The sequence below is a fragment of the Sander lucioperca genome, chromosome 11 (assembly GCF_008315115.2).
Source record: "Sander lucioperca isolate FBNREF2018 chromosome 11, SLUC_FBN_1.2, whole genome shotgun sequence".
Lineage (NCBI taxonomy): Eukaryota > Metazoa > Chordata > Actinopteri > Perciformes > Percidae > Sander > Sander lucioperca.
Genome location: NC_050183.1, coordinates 25,700,986 through 25,723,023, shown reverse-complemented (window position 1 = coordinate 25,723,023; position 22,038 = coordinate 25,700,986). Strand labels below are relative to the sequence as shown.

General features: G+C 41.4%; 1 protein-coding gene across 9 annotated transcripts in view; it reads left to right on the top strand.

The window, feature by feature from the left end:
* The first annotated feature begins 3,408 nt into the window (after positions 1-3,408).
* palld (palladin, cytoskeletal associated protein) overlaps positions 3,409-22,038 on the top strand; it is a 55,309-nt gene continuing 36,679 nt past the window's right edge. For 7 of the 9 annotated variants that reach the window (XR_004898727.1, XM_036007030.1, XM_036007029.1 and 4 more), the window contains exons 1-2: positions 3,409-3,597; positions 5,097-6,065. Coding sequence is in view for 6 of the 9 variants with exons in the window: in XM_036007030.1 (XP_035862923.1) it covers positions 5,098-6,065 (968 nt within the window). In the remaining 3 variants the exon portion in view is untranslated. Of the gene's footprint in view, positions 3,598-5,096; positions 6,066-17,767; positions 17,916-22,038 lie in introns of those variants that run through there. The other 2 variants (XM_036007034.1, XM_036007033.1) reach the window with 1 other exon arrangement.

The following is a 22,038-nucleotide window of genomic DNA, read 5'->3' as shown; positions in this document are numbered from 1 at the left end:
ATGCACTAGTTAAACACAATCTTAGCCTCAAGCATAGAGTATGCCGTGACATGTTAATAAATGAAAAAGCAACGCCACTGCCGGTTGCTTTTAGAAGACAAGAGGCTGTAAATCAGAGCGCAGATGAGGCAGAGATGATGTTGAAATTAAGTTAAGTGGTGTTTTTAACTGTGAAATGACCGAAAGGTTACTAAGCACTTTGTTACTAAGCACTTTTTTAAAATTCTGAATGTATATATGGTATATTTCTTTTAATATTTGTACTGTCATGACAGCGATGGTGCTGTTGGTTTACCTTCTATGTTGCATCTTCAAAAGTGCACAATAAAATGTGAAACAGCACATTGTAATTTCTGCATTTAATATATTATATATATTAAGTATTTATTAGTAATACAGTGGAAATTAGTAGAATGTGAATATTTGGTTAGCATGTTGATTAACGGTGTGTGCCCCTACATTTTCTGGTTGCGCCCCTAAAATTTTCAGTTGGGGGCCACTGTGCTCCTAGTGAAAAAAAGTTAGTCTAGAGCCCTGCCATGGCCTGCACACACAAAGAAACACAGAGAACGGAGAACAGAGTGGAGGCACACTCACATACACCTGCCTTCAATCAGACCCTGAATCATAGCCATTGGCTCACAGCAAAATAATAACAATAATCCCTCCACTACACACACACACTACTCCCAATTGGTGTCAATTAGTGTGAAGCTGAATGATACAGGTCTACCCTGTTACACCCTAGTTAAACGTGTAGTTTCTAATGTTTGACACAGGCACGTAGTCAGTAACGCCGAAAAGGCCTTCGACAGGGTCCAGTGGGGGTACCTATACAAGGCAATGGACAGGTTTGGCCTGGGCAACAATTGTATCCTTTGGGTCAGATTATTATATTCATCCCCGATGGCCTCAGTTCAAACTAACAACACGTTGTCACCCCTTTTCTCACTCCGGAGAGGTACCAGGCAGGGCTGCCCTCTGTCGCCACTCCTGTTCGCCATCGCGATAGAACCTCTGGCCGTTTGGCTTTGTTCGGAGGAAGGTTTCAAAGGCATCAAACAGTTTGGCACAACTCATAAAGTCTCACTGTATGCGGACAACCTGCCCCTGTACATCTCTATCCCAGCTGTCTCGCTCCCTGTGATTTTAAACATTGTGGAGCGGTTCGGCCCTCATGGGCCAGATAAATTTAATTAACATGGTTGTCATGTTAATTATGTCAACATGGTTTTGTCAAGAAGACATTCCCCCACTTTCCAAACCGCCCCCCCGAAACCTTGACTTACTCCCTCCTGGTGATAGACCCCAACTGTAAGAAATGCGTTTCTGTACCGTACGAGTCTCTATGCTCGGCCTCCGCGAACCCTCGTACTTTAACAAAAGCGGCATGGGAGGGCGATCTGAACTGACTATTATGAACTAACAATGGGACCTTGCTCTGGCTTTTGTTCACTCTTCCTCCATATGTGCTCGTCATGGCCTAATCCAATGCAAGGTCCTTCATAAGGTCCACTACACAAATGCAAAATTGTCTAAAATATACTCCACTGTCCAGGACGCCTGTAACAGGTGTAACCAGTCTCCTGCCAACCACACTCATATGTTCTGGTCTTCCCCTAAATTAACAACCTTCTGGATGAGCATTTTTTACACCATGAGCAGAGCTTATGATCACGTTACTCCACTTAACCCTTTGTCAGCCATTTTTGGCATTTCCCTTGACGCTGACCTCCCTGTTGAGGCGGGCCCTGGCGTTTACATCTCTGCTAGCCCGGAGACTGACCTTGCTCAACTGGAGGCTCTCGCATTTAGCTTTATTTAGCTACTGCGCCTAAATGCTAATGCAATTTTGTGAGAAGGCTATTGTGTTTTGGAAGTGTTTTATATATTTATTGTGCTTTGTGACATTTTTTTGAAGATTTGTTTGCCAAACCATGAGTGTTATAATATTTAGTCCCTGTCGCTTTGGGTCTAGAAAACTGCTTTACAAATTAAACGTATTATTATTATTATTATTAGTAGTAGTAGTAGTAGTAGTAGTAATAGTAGTATTACATGTAGGCTACTGAAGTCTCAGCTGCGCAGTCTTGTTCATACTGCTGATACAGATTATCAATATATTCTTGGTGTAATCCAGATATTGTGTATGAAGATGATGCCTATGCTATGCCTATAACCATTCGAGCAATGCAGTGAGGCCTAATATGAGAAGAAATTCTCTGGAGCTTCCAGCAATATTTTTTAAAAACTATAGAGAAATACTGTATATAGGCCACAATGTTAACATAATCTGTGATGCAAGGAATAGTGTTGTGGTGGGCACATAGTGTAAAGAGTGCTGGAAATGTTCCAGTACTATTTTTACATAGATCACAGCAGAGTGCAAGTCTGCATGTTACAGAAGTCACCACTAAATAATGCAGTTATTTTTAAGTGATAGCCTACTTTAGTATCAGTTATTATTAATTGGAGCAAGTAGAATTTTAGAGGATAACTGATTAGCTGGTTCTGTGTGTGTGTGTGTGTGTGTGTGTGTGTGTGTGTGTGTGTGTGTGTGCGCACTAGATAGTTATTACAGTGGAAATTCCTCCCGAACTTATCACTGGCACTTACTTTAATCAGTAGATTGATGAAGAACCAGAATAGCTCTAAGAGCACAAAATGTGATAGTGGCCTAGAAATAGCCCAAGTGAGTCTGCATGGTCCTCGACTGTCTTTGCCCTTCTAACCCACTGTTTTGTCTTTAGTCGAGTCTAACTCAGAGAGTTTAAAATGCTACGGATCTGTGCCTTATTTGAATCTTTATCTATGTAAGCAGCATTGACCTTGTACCAAACCCAGTGCTGAACCTGAATGTCAGCACTAGTCTTTGCTTAATTCTCCCAGACCCATTTAATGATAACTTACCCATAGCTAAGACACATAAGTGGGTGGTCTGGGGTCATCGCATCCACACTGACAAGTTGCTGTCACTTCACTGTGTCTCATTAGACGTCTTTACTAGACAAACCATAACTCATCCAGTAAATGACGTATTCAGCAGGATTTTTATTATCTAGTCATTGTTCAAACCAAAGTGGCCAATGCACATGAATGAATTTTGCATGAACCCCAGTTGTACTAGCTTATATGTGCATCTGTGTGTTTGTGTGTGTGTGTGTGTGTATGTGTGTGTGTGTGTGTGTGTGTGTGTGTGTGTGTGTGTGTCAAATATTACAGGCTGCACTATTTGTCTGTGTTTGCTGTGTTTGATTAATAAAAAAGACTTGTTCTGTAAAAATGTCACCACTACCTTCTGTTCCCCTGGACTACCTTAACACTCTCTCTTCTTGCCAATATTCTGGCTGTGAAACCTGAGCCATGGGCCAAATATAGCCCCACATAGTGAGCCGCTAGAGACCGGGACAGATGGGACAGCAGGCCACTGCAGAGGCAGTACGCAATTGGACCCTGAACCTGAGAGATCCTGTCTGACCAATAACGCTGCTCTTCTGGAAAGAGACGCTTGTTTTTGGCTCTTTCTTACTTATAAGCAAGACAAACCTAGAACCACAAAACCAGGAGAAAGTGTTTGGACAAATAGCCTACTTTAAGGTAAGTTTAGCTCTGTTTTTGTTGATACTCAACAGTATTTTATGGTTTGGTTCTTAATTTAATTCAGAATTTATCAAAAGTATGCTCTAAATCATTTCATGTAACAGTAGCTGTTTGAAATGTAGTCTTTATATACATAATCAGTCACATTCAAACATGGCAGTATCTTCTCATGTTGATTCATTGTCATTTTAAACTATGTATTTGTATTAAATATAACAAATACTGTGAAAATGCATATATACAATGCAATGTAAATATTGAAGTTACCTTAATAAGGCTTGTAAAATCTTGAATAAAATAGGAGTTAGTGGAAACTTTGACAGCACCGACAGTTGTTAACATTCTGTCAATCAGTCTCAGTGTTTAAAATTACCCACATTCATATTTAATAAGCACTGCACTTGTTGTTATTGTTCGCTTCAGATGATGGAACGTTTTCATGACTTGTCCGTTTAATGCTTTTACCCAGTGACTGTCAGTGGATGTTTGTGTGTGTCCAGTTGTACCTGTGTGCGTTGGAAGGTAGCGGCTGAGTTTCAGGGACCTCTCTCCTGAGCTCAGGGTGGGTGGGGCTGCGCTGCTGCTGTGAAACATAGCCCAGGGGATTAAAAATAACAACAGCTGGTCTTCAGGACGCCATGAGGCTCTGAGTGTCTCACTGCCTCATGTATGTGTCTTCACCAACAGCTTCACAACATACTCTACATCAAGAGTCAGATCTCACAGAGATCAGAGCTGAAGAAACATTTTAAACTGCATGTGACCTATTTTACTATCTGAGTCAAAAAAGTGAGACCAGTACATTATGTGTAAACTAATACATAAGGACGCATCAGGTGACATGAATGTAAATGACATACAGTGTGTGTTGTTGTGCACATTTAATTTGGTTGAAGATGCTCATGGCCTCTGTGTGGAGTCTCTCCATCACTTGTTAACAAAATGGCTTTAGTTTGGAAAAATGTTATTGATTTATGGTATGAACATATCGACTTTCAGAATTTAGGTGATTTCATATGTTCAAAGAATAAACAGAAAAAATACATATATTCTGTGTATTGTTGGATGTGGCCTTTTGCAATAACCTTGTTTGATGCAACTGATTACTCAAAAAACAACCTTTGGATCCATTGGGAATGAAAATAATTTGTTTTAGCTGTAACTGTTAAACAACCAAAGAACAGAGTGATGGGGTAAAATATCCTGACAGAAGCAGAGCGAGGAAGAAATGCCAGTCATGTTCACTATGACCTTAGTAAAGGCCTTTGCTAATACCCACCAACTGCATCCAGACAACACCGGCCTGAGTCATCCTGCCAGCTATGGCAGCAAAGCAAATGAGCCACTATTGTGAAGTCAATGTTTTAAGCTTCACTCCTCCTGTAACTGTCATTTCCCTTTCTAATGATAATGATCTCATGCGCTTTATAAACTGAACTGTCTACAGTGTACATATATGTAATTTGCTGGTTAATGACAGTTGATGTGTGTTTCAGGATGCAGGACGGGAGTTGGAATCAGCCACTCCCCATCTCTCTGCTGCTGAAGGACCCGGCAGCAGGCGGGACTTCGGAAGGCGATGGGGGGGTGTTTTCCGAGGCATCCTCTGATGGGGAATTCTACCTGGACTCAGTGACAGAGCGGGATTCTGGAGATGGGGACTTTGCAGATCTTACTGCCTTCTTGAGTGCAGAAGAGATTCATCGTAGCCTGGACCTGGCCCTGGAGGCCTTTGGTGACACATTTGAATCTGAAGATCTAGGACCCTCTAATCCTACATCCCAGGAGCAGGCTCTCCAACTGGTCCCCTCCCTTCCTGTGCCCCCCCAGACTACTGAAAACCTCACCACAAGCCCAAACCTGCAGCACCAGACCAAAGCCCCCTGCCCAGAGGACTCTTCCAGCCACAACGCCAACCTCAGCAAACCCGTACAGGTGTCCTGTGAGGCTCCAGCCTCTGCAGAGAAGGTTGTCCGCCACAAACCTATCCTGCCAGTTTATAAGCAGGATAAACCCAGGCTGGTTCATGAAGGCCTGGAGCTGAATGAGCGGGTAGCTTCTGCCACAGAGTTCTGCAGCCGAGCTGCGACGTTCATCGAGGAGCTGTCGTCCATCTTCAAAGGTTCTGCTCATTTGGAGCAGCAGGTGGAGGAGGACTCCTCCTCTCCTGATAGTGGCTATCTGACTCCAAGGAGTAGGCGACCAGTCCCTCAGGGCTCAGTCTCTGCTCCCTCTCTGCCTCCCTGCCAGCCAGAGGAGACACAGTACAGCCACCCTGCCATGATCTTGCACCCTCAGCCTGGAGTGGCAGCTTCTGCAAGGCACCAACACTCTGGAGCTCCAACCACACAGGGGCCGCTGTCTCCTCCTTGCTTCCTCCAAAAGCTGAAGAGTCAGGAGGTGGCAGAAGGAAACCCCATTCGTCTGGAATGCAGAGTTATAGGAAACCCCCTGCCACTCGTCAGGTAAGGTTTGATCTTCGTTGACAAAACAGTCTCACCACAACGTCCGTTAAGTAGCTTTCTGGTGGCCGGGTTGGCTCAGTGGGTAGAGCAGGCACACATATACTTAGAGGTTTATGCCTCGACGCAGAGGTCCAGGGTTCGAAGCCGACCTGTGATGATTTCCTTCATGTCTTCCCTCCTCTCTCTCCCCTTTCTCACCTAGCTGTCATATCAAATAAAGGCTGAAAAGCCCAAAAAATAATCTTAAAAGAAAGTAGCTGTTCTGGAGCTTTCAGTGGTATCACACGGTCTTCCTCACGGGGTGGGGTTTTGTTTTCATAGAACTGAAGATGTTACATTTCCTTTTTTCCTGAGCATTCTATGGATTTCTCATTCTGTATTTTTGTGGAGATCTAATTTATATCGCATTATTTCAACTTCTGTAGTGCAGAGCAAACCAATTTTAAAACGTCTCAATAGTATGAATGAATATTGACTTTGATATACTGTATATATTGTTTTATTGCTATTCTTTCTTTTCCATAAACTGGGAATGAAATAAAATATATCAAAAGGAATTTAGCTGATACCTTACTTGTAAAATGATTGACAATGGAAAAAATCTTCAGCCGTTCTCACTTGATCATAGCATATACCGAAGCAGATTATTACGGTTTTTTTTGTCAAGGTTTTGGGATACAGTATCTCTGTCTGAGGTTTTCTATATCCCTCCCAATACAATGGAGTTAAATAGAACTTAATTTGTGGTGCCCACAGCATTATAAAAATAAACAAAAAAACATTCACAACAACATATCTTTCCAGAAACAGCACCTCTGTAACTGTGGATAAACCACAGAAAAACAGTTGTTGTGTAGATTATCCAGAGTAACCAAGACATGTCATTTTTCAACGTTGCAAGCACCACAAACAAATTGCATCTAGCTACATTGTATATAGGTGGAGGCAAATAAAATCTTAAGTGCCTGCATGGCTAGATATAACTAGGGGAAATTTTGTAATTTATGTGAAATGACACTTTAAGAAACATTGTTTTCCAGCTTGTTTAACTGTTGAAGTAAAGGCATACACAGGCCAGGTAACATTAGGGGAAACTTTCAGAGTTTCAAGATATTGGATGAACATGATCCAAGAATGCGCTGACCTACAGTATAGGAACAGACCTTTATATCCCAGTGTCAGTGATGTTGACCAGACCAGGTGTCAGGATTCAGCCTGGCCATTAGAGATAAGGTGAGAGAGATGGGAGGCTGCCAGGAGGTGAGAGTTACCCATGTGTTGACAAGCAGAGCACCTGGTTTCGGGTTTACGGGGACTTCCACTCTGTGTCCATTGGTACCTGTGCCAGTTCAAGGGACACGGGAGGGACACTGTCTAATTCATGCTTGGATGAACTGTTACTCCATTTCAAAGGACAGCACCCCTTCCCCCTGGTTACTTTCACCAGTTCATCAGCAAACTAAAAATACACTCCTCTCTTGTTTCTAGATGTGTCAACCTCACAGCTCAGTCAACATATAGAGACATACCTGTGCTAATTAAAGTTGCAATCTGTTTGAATGTGATGATTTCAGGGCTGTAAGGATGGTCTTTCCCGCAGGTGTGTGTCCGTTCCTCTCGATAGTTTAGCTTTTCTGGCACATTTTCAGTGATCCTGGACCATACTGTCCAAATTGATCTTTTTTTAAAAATTAATAAACCCTATTATTCAGAATAGCAATAGACCAGAATAACCGGAATAGCTCCTTCTGGTTGCAGCACTTCATTGAATCACTACATTATTAGAAATCAAGATGCCATTAAAGTTTGAATGTCTTTTGAAAACTTGCCATCTTACCTAGGATTAGGTAATTCTGGACCCTCCAAAGGATCCGATACAGTTAAACAGGTTCACTTCCATAACATTTTGAGCAGATGATGTGTGTGATTTTTATGCGTTTGTGTAATCACTAGACATAAAGTCAGTGGCTCACGACGTGCGTCTCCCCAGTAGGCTACGAGGGGCCTCTTCTGCGGCTGTATAAATAGTCTTCAGGCCAACAGGAGCCAAGCACAGGAATGCAGGCAATGCATTTTCAGTCACCAGGCTCTACATCTCCCCACACCTTCTTGGGGAATATGAAGGTAGTGTGTAGCATGTTAAACCACAGGGAAACAGGAGAGCCTAGACACTGTGGCCATACTGACGTTATATAATAGAGAAAATGAATGGGAAGCTCAGAGAAGTGAAGTGGAAATGTAAGAACTGTTGTTGAGCACTTTGCGTTTTCCCCCTATAATTTCATAATCATGATTGTGTAATAATGTGCAGTTTACAAATGTCCCAAAAAAGGTTATGATCTCTATGTTGTTAAAAGTGAATTCAGCTGTGCACATTTGTGCCGAAGCTTTAGTAGTTTGACAGATTCTGTGTGTTAAGCCGCAGTGCCAGCTCTCTCAGCATTTAGTATTGTTTGTGTGTGGTTAAAACAGTGCTGTCATTTTCTGTGTTGGCTATTGATAGTGGACACTAGATGGCAGCAAATTATATATTAATCAAAACAAAACGGAGCATCTTCTAGAAGTTAGCCACATAATGACATCTTAAGAAGTACAGTTGCAGAAAGGGTTTATCATCTGTATCTGTACTGAGATCTCAGATTAGCTGGAGGAGAAACCCAGAGTCAGTGCTTTCTCTGCTGCAACCCTAGCTGTATATGTTTTGATGAATATACAGTAAAAAAATAAAAATAAAAACAAGGCTTGCCGTATCTAAGGACCATGTCCCCCTCTACTCAGCTAAATAATTAAAGTAAAAGAAAAAATACTACACTGCACTGAATTTCTTGATTTCTTGATTCACCTTTTTTTTTAATTAAACTCACACATCTCACACTCATTTGTCTGAATTTCTTACCTGCGTAGCTTCTTTCTGAAATACCAGCATGCAGCAAAATGAAGCAGTTTGTCAGCTAGGCATGACTGACTGCATGTTGTGCATGTGTGTGCATATGTGTGTCTCATTTTTCTTGTACATCTTGGTAGTTTGGCCTATATTTCTGTGTGTTGCACTGGAAAGTGAATGGCTTCAACTTATCTTAAAGTAACTTAAAGTTCGCGCTCTGTTATTTGTATGTGTGTGTACAAGCGTGCAGATATGCGTGTCTCTTTTTTAAAATAGAATTTTACAAAGGTTGAATTAAAATGCCTTATTTAATTGCCAATGGGCAGCACCTTTGATGCCGTTGCCAGTCCAAGCAGCTGCCACACACCTTCTCACCTCCTTGTTCACTCAGGCTAATGAGTTGGTGCGGAGCTGATGCCAGCATTTTGCACGGCCAGCGAAGGAGACATTCCTGGTGGTTGGGTGCTGGGCGCGGCCTTTCTGTGGTCAACCACAATTTGTCTCGGCCGGAGAGTCTTACGGTGCTGAGTGCCTGGTATTCTTCAATATGTCCTCCTGCTCCTCTCACACAATGTTTTATGCAATGATCTGTTTGTAATGATGCATCTCTAGTATTGGGAGTTGTTTGTGCTTTATCCTTGTGGGAACCACTTTGTGCATGTTTTCAGTCTGAGCTCATTTTGGCCTTTCTTTAAATCTTCAAGGGGCTAGTTTTGGGTTAAGATTAGCTGTTGGCATGAGAGAATAGGGAAATGTATGCAGTCAGTATAAGACCCTTGTGTGTGTGTGTGTGTGTGTGTGTGTGTGTGTGTGTGTGTGTGTGTGTGTGTGTGTGTGTGTGTGTGTGTGTGTGTGTGTGTGTGTGTGTGTTTGTGTTGTCAAAGAGAGTATTTCTAAACAAAATTGATGGTGTGTGGTCTGGTTGTGCAGAACGCCAAACACGCTGTGGGTGCCTGATGACTGATCTCTCACTATTTCAATGCATTGCAAAGCAGACAGAGAAAATCTTCAACAGCATGCTATTTTAGGCATTTTGTCTGATGCTCTTCCATGTCATTATGCTAACTGCCTGCTGTGCAAACAAGGCATTTCAAGACTTGACTTGGAGTTGAATGAAGAGAGATGGGCAGTTACAGTAGAGAGCAGCCCAATACACAAAACCACAGGGGAAACGTTTGGAAGATGAGAGACTGCAGATGAATTTTGCTGTGAAATCTACACAAGGCGGTGTCTCTAACATCAGGAGGAGACTGCATTCCAATGGGTTGATAATGGAATTTGTTGTCAAATATACAGTATGATCCTGTTTAAATTCAAACATGGCACCCATTTTGAACTAATATTGACGGACAGGATCATAGACAGCAGCAGACCCACAGACATAAAAGGACATACACAGTCACAAACATGTAATCCAAGTATTTATTTCGCAAATTGTCTTTGTCTTTATACTTCTTAAATTGTCCCATTTTATTCCCCTGGGTAAATGCTCTGATCAAATACACAAAAGGCTTCTCCCTCTTACAGACATGGTTCAGTCCTGGAAACCACTTGATCAAATTGTGGAATAATTCATCCCTCTACAGCCAGAAGGGCCAAATCACTCTAATCTGAGGCTTCAGGAAATACCTTGTGTCACCTCCTGTTATTAACCTCCTCATACTTTATACCACTTACTATCGTATACTTTATAATCACAGTTCCAATATTTTCTGACAGATGTTGCCCCTGTTTTTATTTTAACTCAATAAAAACTTATCAAGTAAGGGCCATGAAGATGTCAGAGAATCAAATAAGTAATCTTATGTTTTCTTTTTCTTTGTCCAAATACCATGTCATTTCATGATTGTAGATCGTTTTTTTAAGTTCATCTAAACTGGAAGTAAAGCATTTAAATTTAATGTGAAGTGTAAAAAACGTAGTTACTATACCAGCTAACAGTTACAGTAGCCCTTCCTCCTACCTTGTGTGAAACAGATTTCGTATGAGGTCATAGCAGGTGACCTACTGCTGACTCATGACGTAGCCTGGTTCAGGACAGCCATAATTTTAAATTCTCCCTCATGGGCTCATTTGATCTCTGCAGGAGGAGGGGAAAGGAAAAAGCACTGGTATGTTTATACCTGTTTTTTTTTTTGTTTGTTTTTTAGAAATTCTGCAAGCATGATGTCATTTCATATTTAAGCTCTAAATAATGAGAATGACTGTGTGGTTGCGCTCATACTACATATTAAACTATATGGGGACTATTTGACAGAAACTTAACATTCCTGAGACGTGAAACATTCACACCAACTTTAACTACGGATACTGTATTGAGATTTTGCAAGTTACTGTGAGGTAGTCAGTTTGACGTATTATTTAGTTCTCACCATGCTGATAACTGAACTGTGTTCATGACTGTGTGTTATACGTGTACAAAGACGCGTCCAAGGCGCGAGTACATTTGAGCTTGTTCACTGCAGCCCGCCAAAGAATTTTGTGAGGTAATCATAAATAGCCAAAGCAACTTTCATGTAATCTAAATCACCCCTGAACAGACTATACACCTTTGCACAAGTAGTCAAATCTGACCTACTGCAGATTATACACATTAACGCATTAAGATATCAGCAGTAAAACATTCAGATGGACACACGTCAGTGCTATTCCTCAGTGGTACGTTAATGGCAGTTGTGATGAATGGAGCTGTCCTGTCTAAGCCTCAGCGGGGGCCTCTGGCCCTCCGCTGGCCTGGAGACAGAGTGTGAAGTTTCACCCAACGAGGTGAGACTTTTCCTGCTCCTCTCCTGGCCCAGGATACTAGGAGGCTCCTCACCCTGACCCCTACCATATACAGCAACTCACTTATCCTATTTGTAAAACTAGCTATTTTACACACACACACACACACACACACACACACACACACACACACTTGCTTTTACCATGGACATATACTGTAGACCGCTCTGGCCACCTAGTTTAAATCGTGATGTGTGTGTTTCCATTTCTTGTATGAACGTTTTTGAACATACACATGGGTTATTAAAGTGCTTGAATTTATATATTTTGTGCAAGAATATAAATTGAAATTCTTTTGATATTTTTTTTACTTAACGTTAGTAAAAAGGCTAAATATTATTTTGCTGTGCTGTGAAGAGAAGGCAAGAGACCACATAGTCTGCCATCACTGTAACTAAGTGTTTACACATCTAAGCCTCTCTCTCTCTCTCTCTCTCTCTCTCTCTCTCTCTCTCTCTCTCTCTCTCTCTCTCTTTAATTGTTGTCTGTGAGCTTCTGTAAAGCCTGCTAGTTCTCATTATACAAATTTTCAGTGTTGCAACAGTAATTAACCTTGATCCGTGTCTCAAACTATGCCGTGTTGTGTTGTTGAATTTCAGGGAATTGGGCTTGGAAAGTTCATTAGAGGTTCTTGAATTTTATGTTTGTGCGTAGTCAATTAAAGACATAGACATGTAGAGTAATAGGGCCACACAGGGTTCCAATTAAAAGTCCATTACATGTCTTTATTTTTAAGAATACAGTATTTGACAGAAATGAAGCATTACCTTGTACATTCTGTGTGGACCTTAGTCTAAATGTATTATATTTACAGCTGTTAATCAAGAAAATTGACCTCTAATAATGTTAGCTTTGTGAATGGACCATACACAGAGCCAAAGGATTCTGGGCTCATTGACAGCACCATGTTGAAATCACATTTAGTGCTTAGCGGATGAGTCTTGTAGACCATGAAAATTGATTGGCCACTGCTTCTTTTTTATGTATTGAATATAACTAGTTGACACAATAAAAGAAGGAATGTTTTCATTCTGCTTGTAGTATATGGCCAAACTAGATAGGGTCAGTAAGTTACTACTAAACTAAACAATCAGGCGAGAATGAGTTAAACAAGAAAGGGAGTAGTGTAAGAGTAGAGGGAAATGGGATTTGTAGAGAGTTATATAAGTGGATCAGTGACAGTTGAAGAACTGGAATACCAGATTTAATATGAAGCATGTCTGTTGTGGACAAAGGCAGCAGTCATGCACGGCAAGAGGATGGTAATCTAAGACAAGTCCAACAGGAGGATGGGCAGAGGACACCCCATAAATCTTTACTCTGTACTAAAGCCTCTCCTCCACACCGAGTGTCAGCAGGCCTGTTTGACCTCATTGGCAAACATGTGCACACTATTGCTGGAGTTGGTCACCATTAACCAACTCCAGCGAGCCTTGCATGGTCAGTGACACATGAACGCTCAAACTACCTGCATTCAGATCACAGAAGCTCAACTTACTTGGGCCTCACAACAAATAAGGGACCAAAGGCCTCACTATTTCAAGTACAGGGCACTGAAACCTTTGTCCAGGTACACATTAGTGGGCAAGGCATCAAAGATCTGCCAATGTTCCTCTGAGACACTCGAGTCCTGTCTGTGTCTGTTCTCAGAGGTTAAGGTTTGTAGTTTTGAGTCATCCGGGCCTCAGGGTCTGTTCCACAGCTGGGCTGTGAACAGTAAGCACCGGGTTACATTCCTCTGTTCACCTGTTAAATGACTCTCTGCTATTCATCATGCTTGATAAGGCATGGCCATTAGATTCAGCTTACAGTAATCTGCCTTTTGATGAGATATTTTAGGCTGTTATGTTTTCCTGGACGTCGGATTCCTGTGTGGTTGCCAAAGAGCTGTGTTTGATGTTGAGCCCGATTCAATTACGTATCTTTGACAATATTGAAGTGGTGGAATTTAGTGCGTGCTGTTATGTGGTTGTGTGTCTTGTGTCTGTATAGACAGCAGCAGGCTCTCATGGTGCTTAAAACTGTAAAATGTGTGTACATGTGTGGTGCACTTGGCTGTGTGTTGTGCAAAAATCATAGTCTGTGCAGGGATACTTGTTTTACGAGCAGGCATGAGGTCAAATGGGACTCATAAAAACAAGCTCAAGTCTTCCTTCCTTGTACATGTGATGGGATAACAGCTGTGTGAATGTTAAACTGTCTTACATAGAAACTCAAGATATGCATCTTTATTCCTCAGTCTTTCAATGTTTGTCTTTTGCATATCACTTCAACAAAATATCTCTGCCTTTCCCCCCTTTCCAGTTCTCTGCTGCGGCTCCTGATATCATGTATGACAGTAGGAGGTGGGGGGTCTGCAGGATTCGGTTTCATACGGGGGGAAAGAGGAGGAAGAGAGGAAGATGCTCCATGTCTGGCTCATGCGTGTCGGATCAGAGCTCAGATCTAAGTCCATAAATGTAAAATGTGGAGGAGAGGTCACAGAGTTCAATCCCCTGAGTACAGCAACTTCAGCCTGTTGCCTTTATTGCCATTTATCTCCTTCAGTAGTATTTTGTTGGCAGTAGTTTCACAGTAATTTCTTGTTTTTTTCAGTTTCAAAACAGGATGTTACCAAGTTCAGTACTTGCTAATGTGCATCCAATTTGTGAAGTGTGTTATCAGTGTGTTGCTGACTGTCTCCACCCTTAAAGGTCTCTTATCATGCTGATTTTCAGGTTCATACTTGTATTTTGGGTTTCTACTAGAACATGTTTACATGCTTTAATGTTCAAAAAACCCGCTGTCCGAGACGCTCTGTTGTAGCGCCTGTCTCTTTAAGCCCCCCTCTCAAAAAGCCCCGTCTGCTCTGATTGGTTAGCATTTCTGGGTCTTCCATATCTTCGCTCTGGGTGTCTCTGCACCGCCATTGCAGCCGGGGAATAACTGTAACAGCACTGTAGCGGCACCTTATACCTACAGTATATAGTATAGTTGTGACATCACAACCGTACGGAAGTCCTGACGGCTCATTTAAAGTCACACTTTCTGAATACAGGCCGTGTGCATCTCTGTGGATTGAATGTTTTGATACTTTCACAATATTTATATAGTACCTTGACCTGCTTTAAAATTAAAAAAAAAAGACTTTTTACAATACAGAACCTTTAAAGACTATCAGACTAGCTAAGATTTGGCTTTAGAATTGAAAATATTCAAGGATACCGACGTTGAGGTGCACTACTCACCCACACTCCAGGAGAGGTGGTCTGGGTGTCATGGAAACATTTTTGTACGCTTGTGTGTTTGCATGTTTGTGGCGAGGTCGTGGGTGGCTGGTGGATCATGCACATTTGTTTTTTTTCAGTATATTTACTCATCTGGGTCCACAGATGGACAGATGTATGCTGCTTCCTCTAAAACTCTCAAGTCAGAAATTAAATCTGGCCTGTGCAAGTAACAGGATGTTAGCTACAACAGTATAGAGTAACTATCAAAAAGAGTAAATATTGCTATAATGATAATTACTTTGACTCAGAGGGTAACCATACATGACAGATGACAGATCTGCTCCATGTGGTTCAGCTATTGCCTTAACCTCATCTAATTGTTGTTCCCAGAAAGTTATGATACATACCTTAAATTAGCGCTAACACAGACTGGTTTGTCTCCAGCTGTAATTACTCATTGGCAGGATGATTGATGATTGTGGTTATGGAAGAAGTTATACATTAGTAAATTGATGAAAGTTGAAGCACAAGATCTGATCTATCTGCTTTCAGTATAGGTGTGAGTACATATGTACTGAAGCGTGGATGTTTGAGGAAAGACTTTGGTCTAATTAGGCCCATGACTGCTCCAGAAAAATGAAATAAAAATGAATTCCTCCATCCCACATCAGTCAGAATTATACTCATTCATACCCACAGCTAGTTTTTCAAATAGTTCACAAAACATAAGTAACCTCACTGTTGGTCTCAACAATAACAGGCCAGTAACACATCTGATCTTGTTGGCCAGCAGTCCACTTCTTTTAGCAGAGGCTTCATGTTAAATATGTGGGCTCATTTATTTTATGTGGCTGATATGTTTAATGGAGGACTTTTCTGAATGTTGCTTTTGTTGGTTCTAATACTGGATTTATTTGACAGTTGGGAGGACATATTGGGATTTGGGATCACAGTATGACATCATGAGAGGACATAGTCTCTGTTTTTGTTAGTGTCATTCGGTCTCCTTGGAGTGAAAACAGAGGTTGTCATGACTACTGTACATGCCCCCATTTTTTGTGATGTCAACTGACCCTTGAAAGACCTTTTTAAACAACAAAATAGTATGTGGAAGTGGGGGTTCTGATAGAATACAAAATGATTGAAAATTTGATTGTTTGTGGTGTGACAGAAACTATTGTGTGTTTGTGTGCGTGTGTGTGTGTGTGTGTGTGTGTGTGTGTGTGTGTGTGTGTGTGTGTGTGTGTGTGTGTGTGTGTGTGTGTGTGTGTGTGTGTGTGTGTGTCTTTGTGTCTGTGAGCCCATGTGCACCTGTGTATGTTTGAATGTTAATAAACCCAAGATGTTGCTTGGAGGGAGGAATCTCTTGTTGACTATTTTGAAAAGCTGCTTCCATCTGCAATTGCCTCTATCTTCTGTCCCTAGGAGTAGAGCAGTCAGACAAAGCTGTGGGTCTGAGAAGGCCATTGTCAGTCATTCAATAATGAATGGGAACATCAAGCGACTGTAAAAGCCCTTCCTCTTATTAACCCATGTTTTATAGTCACTTAGGGGAAGTACGGTGCTTTTCATGTTGTTATCGCTACAAATGGGAAGGAGTTTTTTGTTTTGTTTAGTTTTTTTACAAACCAGAGGAATTTGAATAAAATAACTGCATGATTACAGTGTGTGTGCCACTGGGACAGGACGTTGTTAAGTGTGTGTGTGTGTGTGTGTGTGTGTGTGTGTGTGTGTGTGTGTGTGTGTGTGTTCTTCCCATCATAGATTTCCATGTTGTACAAGGTTTAGAGCAGACCTAGTTACAAGCACCACAAATAATCCCATCTGCTACGTCCCAGTGGTAGGCTCTTAGGCTTCTTCATTGACAGCGACCAAAATATCACTAGTGTGTGTTAAAGCCCGAATGGAGCCCCTGCAGAGAGAGAAACACACCACACCCTTTCATTCTGCTGTGGACTGTGCATCAGACACCAACCCTCTGGCTCGAAATATGCCTCAAATACCAGACTAAATTTGCTGACCAAGGTGAATTTGGCCTTTGGAGTTTTGGGGATTTTTATATGGTCTCAATGTGTGCGTATGTGTGTGTGTACAAAGCAGTAGCCATGGCCATTTGTCTTGTACTTGCCAGGTGCTACCAACTCAAAGTGGTCTATTTAGATCCTGACTTACCCAAGCTATTTTTGTTCAGGCCAAATTTGGCTTTTTAAGTGGCCTACTTAATTCTGGCATGTGGGATTTATTAAGTCAGGCCCATTATATTTGATACCCTTTCTTTTTGTGTCACACTGTAGTACATACTGTAGCACTGACATCTTTTATTGTCACGATTCCCCCTTCCTGCAGCCACAGATCAGAGCCCCAGAGGTTTCCATGGTGACAGGGTTGTTTGGCTGGAGCCCAGGGTTTGCTACAGTGCTTTTGGTGGTCAGCAGACTGTGGCCTGGATTCCACAAAGAAGCTAAAAAAAATCCATGTCCTTGATATATATCTGCTTGTTATAAATGTTTGTAGCCCACAAAATGCATCACATTAGAGGATGTTTACTTGTGTCCTATGAGGGGTTTGGAGTTGTAGTGAGTTTGACTAGCATGAGGATGTATTATTGTTGTAAGGAAGAGAAAAACATAGAGACAGTTCAACCAACCGCTGGAATTATATGAATGAATTCAGTGTGGGCAGCACTGAAACTGTTTTTGTCTTTTAATTTAGTCTTAAATGGTTTTTTTCTGCCCTTCTGTCTTGTGTGGAATTTGGCAGTTTGGGGCAGCTCCCTAACTCTCAACACTCTGCTTGGTCCGGGCATTGTGTGTATGTCTGACTGTGTGACTCAGAGTGGCAGTCCTGCTGTGAGAGTGTCAGTGGCTCAGTGTGTGTCATGCTGTCAGGAGGAGAAGCTTGGTGTGCATCCTAAGTTCAAGGAAATCATCTGTGACTTTGGTTTAACTAACTGGAATTAGCACAACAGCTCAGGTAAGTTACAGTTTGAACAGCCATCTTGCTTGGGGATGTAATTTCCTTGTATACAAGTCAAGTTAATATGGTAAATCTGTCTTACTTCATCTTCACAGTTTAGCCATATTTTGATTGTTATAAAGGAGATTAGCAAATTCCGGGCACACTCACCCTGAATGAGAGAACATTCATGTGGTCGACATCTTAATGAATGGGATTTAGGTCTATTAGGAGAACATTGCTAACTTTTATTTTTTACTACAGAAAAATATGATGTTTCTCTCTAAAACAACAGCTGATAGATGGTGTCTCATTTGAATGAATGAATGAGGTCATGTTGTTTTTTGTGAACAAAGAGAAAACCATCCTTGTTTGCTTCACCTCTTTTAATTCTACTGATTTCTCAATTAAATTGAATGTGTGTCATGTCTTGTGCATGCATGTCGGGGCATTCCCATTAGGGCCGAGGTGCGTGCATTTGTAGCTCAGCTGCTGCATATGTCTGTCACTATTTCAGTTCAGTCTCTCTCTCACGCACACACACACACACACACACACACACACACACACACACACACACACACACTAAATGCGTGGATTCAAACTGCAAGAACTGTACATCCAGTATTAGTATATATAGTACTTCGTATAGTTACTAATACATTCCTACTAACCACAGTATGAATTAATTTTGAATTGATTTCATAATTAATGAATTAATGCCTGCGATGATTCAGTCTGAACCATTTGCCTGCTTCGTACATTGACACTTAAGTCTACTCTCTTGTACAGTAATGCATCACTGGACAATATCTGTTAATGGACAACATAAAGGATGTAAAGTAGCCTATCCTTCCCCTGGGTTAAAATTTCTTGGAAAGTATTCTTTTGTTGCTTCCGGTCAAAGCTTTGACTGTCATCTGCAGCTGTCTGATGTCCGGAATATTCCAGTGAACTCTGACCCGTGATCCTGTGCCACGATTAACAGAGCTCCATCATCAGATGGCTTCTGCTTCTTTATTTAGCAGGATTCCTGCATGTATCATCTTTAATCAAGATATTTGTGGTTGCCAGCATTTATAAGCATGTAGCATAACACTTGAACTAAGCTCAGTCTCAAATCTAGGATGCTAATAATTCATTTTCTCTGGATGACAACGCTCAAACAAATAGATGCAATTTAGTAGAATCTTAACATCTGGTGTAGTTTTTTTCTAGGGCGGACATGAATGTCTGTACCAAACGTCCTGGCAATCTATCCAAAAGCTGTTGAGATATTTCACTAAAAGCCAAAAATGTCAACCTGCTGGTGGCACTAAAGGAAAAGTCAGAGGATCACTAAAGTCTGTAGGATTCATCCTGTGGGGACCATGAATGTCAGTACAAATCTTTATAGCAACCCAGTCAGTAGTTGTTGCAATATTTCAATCTGGACCAACCAACAAAACAGACCATTAGACCAACATTGCCCTAGAGCCATGCTGCTAGCATGAACTAATGTTTGTGTGCTAAAAGAGACAATTGAGTAGAGTTGTGTATATTTTTGGCATGTTAAATTGTTTCCGGTTTAATGATGGGAATATTTTGTTGGGCAGCTAAATGATGCATTCAGTGGTATCAATATTGGTACCATTGCATACCTGGAGGGCAGGTAAATTATGCATTATGTGGTATAATGGAAAATTACTGTAATAAGGAGGGCTGTGGTGGGAATAAATATATTGCAGCTTTAGTGAGGTTGTGCTTTTAGACCTTACCCTAAGCCTCGTAGAGTTGGATTCATTGTTGGTTTGAGTCAGCATGCGTGGGAAAGAGGAAACCCAATATGCTTTCCATCTTGTGTTTGCATGAATTGGGAGATTGCTCTGTCGTGGATAATAAAACCAACATTGCTTGCTATAGAGTTTGGATAGTTTCAGTTGACCTCTATTGTAGTTTGTAATTAGGGATAAAGACAGCCTTGACGCCGCTCCTCTTGTCCTTGTCCAGTTGCACTTTGGTTGACTTCTGTGGTCCATAACCTAGAAACTGAACATTGAGCAGACTTAGGAGTAAAAAGAAAAGACAGAAATGTCTCAGGAAGTATACATTTAGTCTACTGATTCCTTATATCCCATATTGATTGTTGATTGACTTGTGGATGTTTTTTTCTTGCACGCTTGTTACTCCTACATCCTGTCAAAGTCGTTTTTGTGATTGAATCCTCCTCCTTCCTTTTTCTCTTCGCTCTGAGCTCTGGCCTCCACTCGTTTGGGTTTGTGGTGAAACTGAGCCTGGCTTCATAAAATTTTCCATCAACAGCAGCAAATAACAACAGGGTCAGATGAGGAAAGTGTGGCCTTCAGCACGCACTATGGAGGCTAGGGAAACAGGCTCTGGTTTGGCCTGTCCCGCAGAATGCTCTCTTCTTCGATATGTGAATAGGTTAGTGAAGGGAGCGCCATGAAACCGAGATCATCCTTCCGTTATTATGTGAGGCATCATCTGGCATCAATTGTCTTTGCTGAGACGTTTATAATTGCTTTCTCACATGCTATCCTTATTCGGAGAGCTTGCGACAGGCTGGTTGATTGTCATGGTGGTATGTTTAGTCACCATCTTGGCTGGGTGAATGAAGAGGTGAGGCATTACTCTGAAGCCTATTTTACAGGCATGTTCAGAATAGTTGTGTTTTATAATGGTATTGTGTTAACAGGAAATGGGTGGTAAAGGTACTTTCTGCCAAGAAACTTGTACCTTCACTCAAGTTTTCTCAAAGTACGGAGTGACTGCTATTCTAACACACCCAGCTTCCCCTCCAAATGAGACTATTGATGGTTTAGTTCTGGACTGTATGTGCCTCAACAAAGTCCCCACTTCCCCACTGGAGAGAACACTACGTGCTGTTTAGGTCTAGCACCATGTTCAGCGCATTCCAGAGAAATAGAGAGAGGATTAAATAAACATTACCGTCTGTCTCTAAATGAGTTTACTCAGTAATTATACATAATGGTAGATCATTAAGGTTGATTAATAAGGGGTTTTATTGTTGTGCTTGTTGGGAATGGTTTGTGCTTCTTAGTTTATGTTCAGTCAACCCTCAGAGGAGCATAAGCTGATGATGAGTCTTGTGCCCTGCTGTGTTTTGTCAAATCGTGCCCAAACAAATGTACATTTCCATTCCTTTACTCCGACTAAGCAGGCGCTTTTGCAGACCTACAGTATGTGCCATAACCAGAATGGAAAATTACTGAAGACATTTAATAAAAAATAAATAAATAAAAATTAATTCATAAGGCTTCTGATGAATTCCGGAATTATAACTCTATTTTTGTTCTCATATGTTGCCGCATGGAAATGCCATATTTTAATTTCCTGGGATCTGGACAGATTCAGGCCACACTGCAGAAAAGCTATCCCCCCTGCTGTTTGCTGGCCTATGTTCACTATAGTTACATACACACAAAACACCTACATTCATCTAACCTCCAACAGCTTTAACATCCCCCATCACAAACACAGTCATTTGTTTAATGATGCCATCTGTTACAATAAGCCCTTTTCTCTGTGTTTGATTTAACAGTGTCCAAATGATTTTCCTATATAGAAGAGGATTTGTACTGCGTGGTCCACATCAAACAGAGAGCATATAGCTGCAAAGTCCATAGTGAACCATTTTGATTAATACAGTGGGTGACTTAAAAGGAGGCTGATTTTCCCAAGCACATTGCCAGCAGACATGGCAGTCACCCAAACAAGTTGTTTCTCTGCCTGACTATAATCTGGAAAAATGGATTACAAACCCAGCCAGACATATTGGTTTGCCCAATCAATTGTTTTACTCTCAATCACCGGATGCTGGCAGTTTTGTACTAAATAATTTGGCTTGTGTTATATTGCACAGTCATGTCACACAGGATCCCCTGTGTTGTCCTAGCCTTTTGTCTGTCTGGATCATGTGTTTCATGCACAGATAGCTGCTGGGATGTTTGAAGCGTGGCATGGCGATGACTCTTGGCCTCTGTTGCCACGAGGGCCGACATCATAGCTGATAAGGTCTCCCTGCTCGTGCCATGAACAACTCTTCATTCGTGTCATTCATCTGATCTGTTTCCTATCATTTAACACACCGGCGTCTGGCTGCATGATAGCGCCAGCCAAG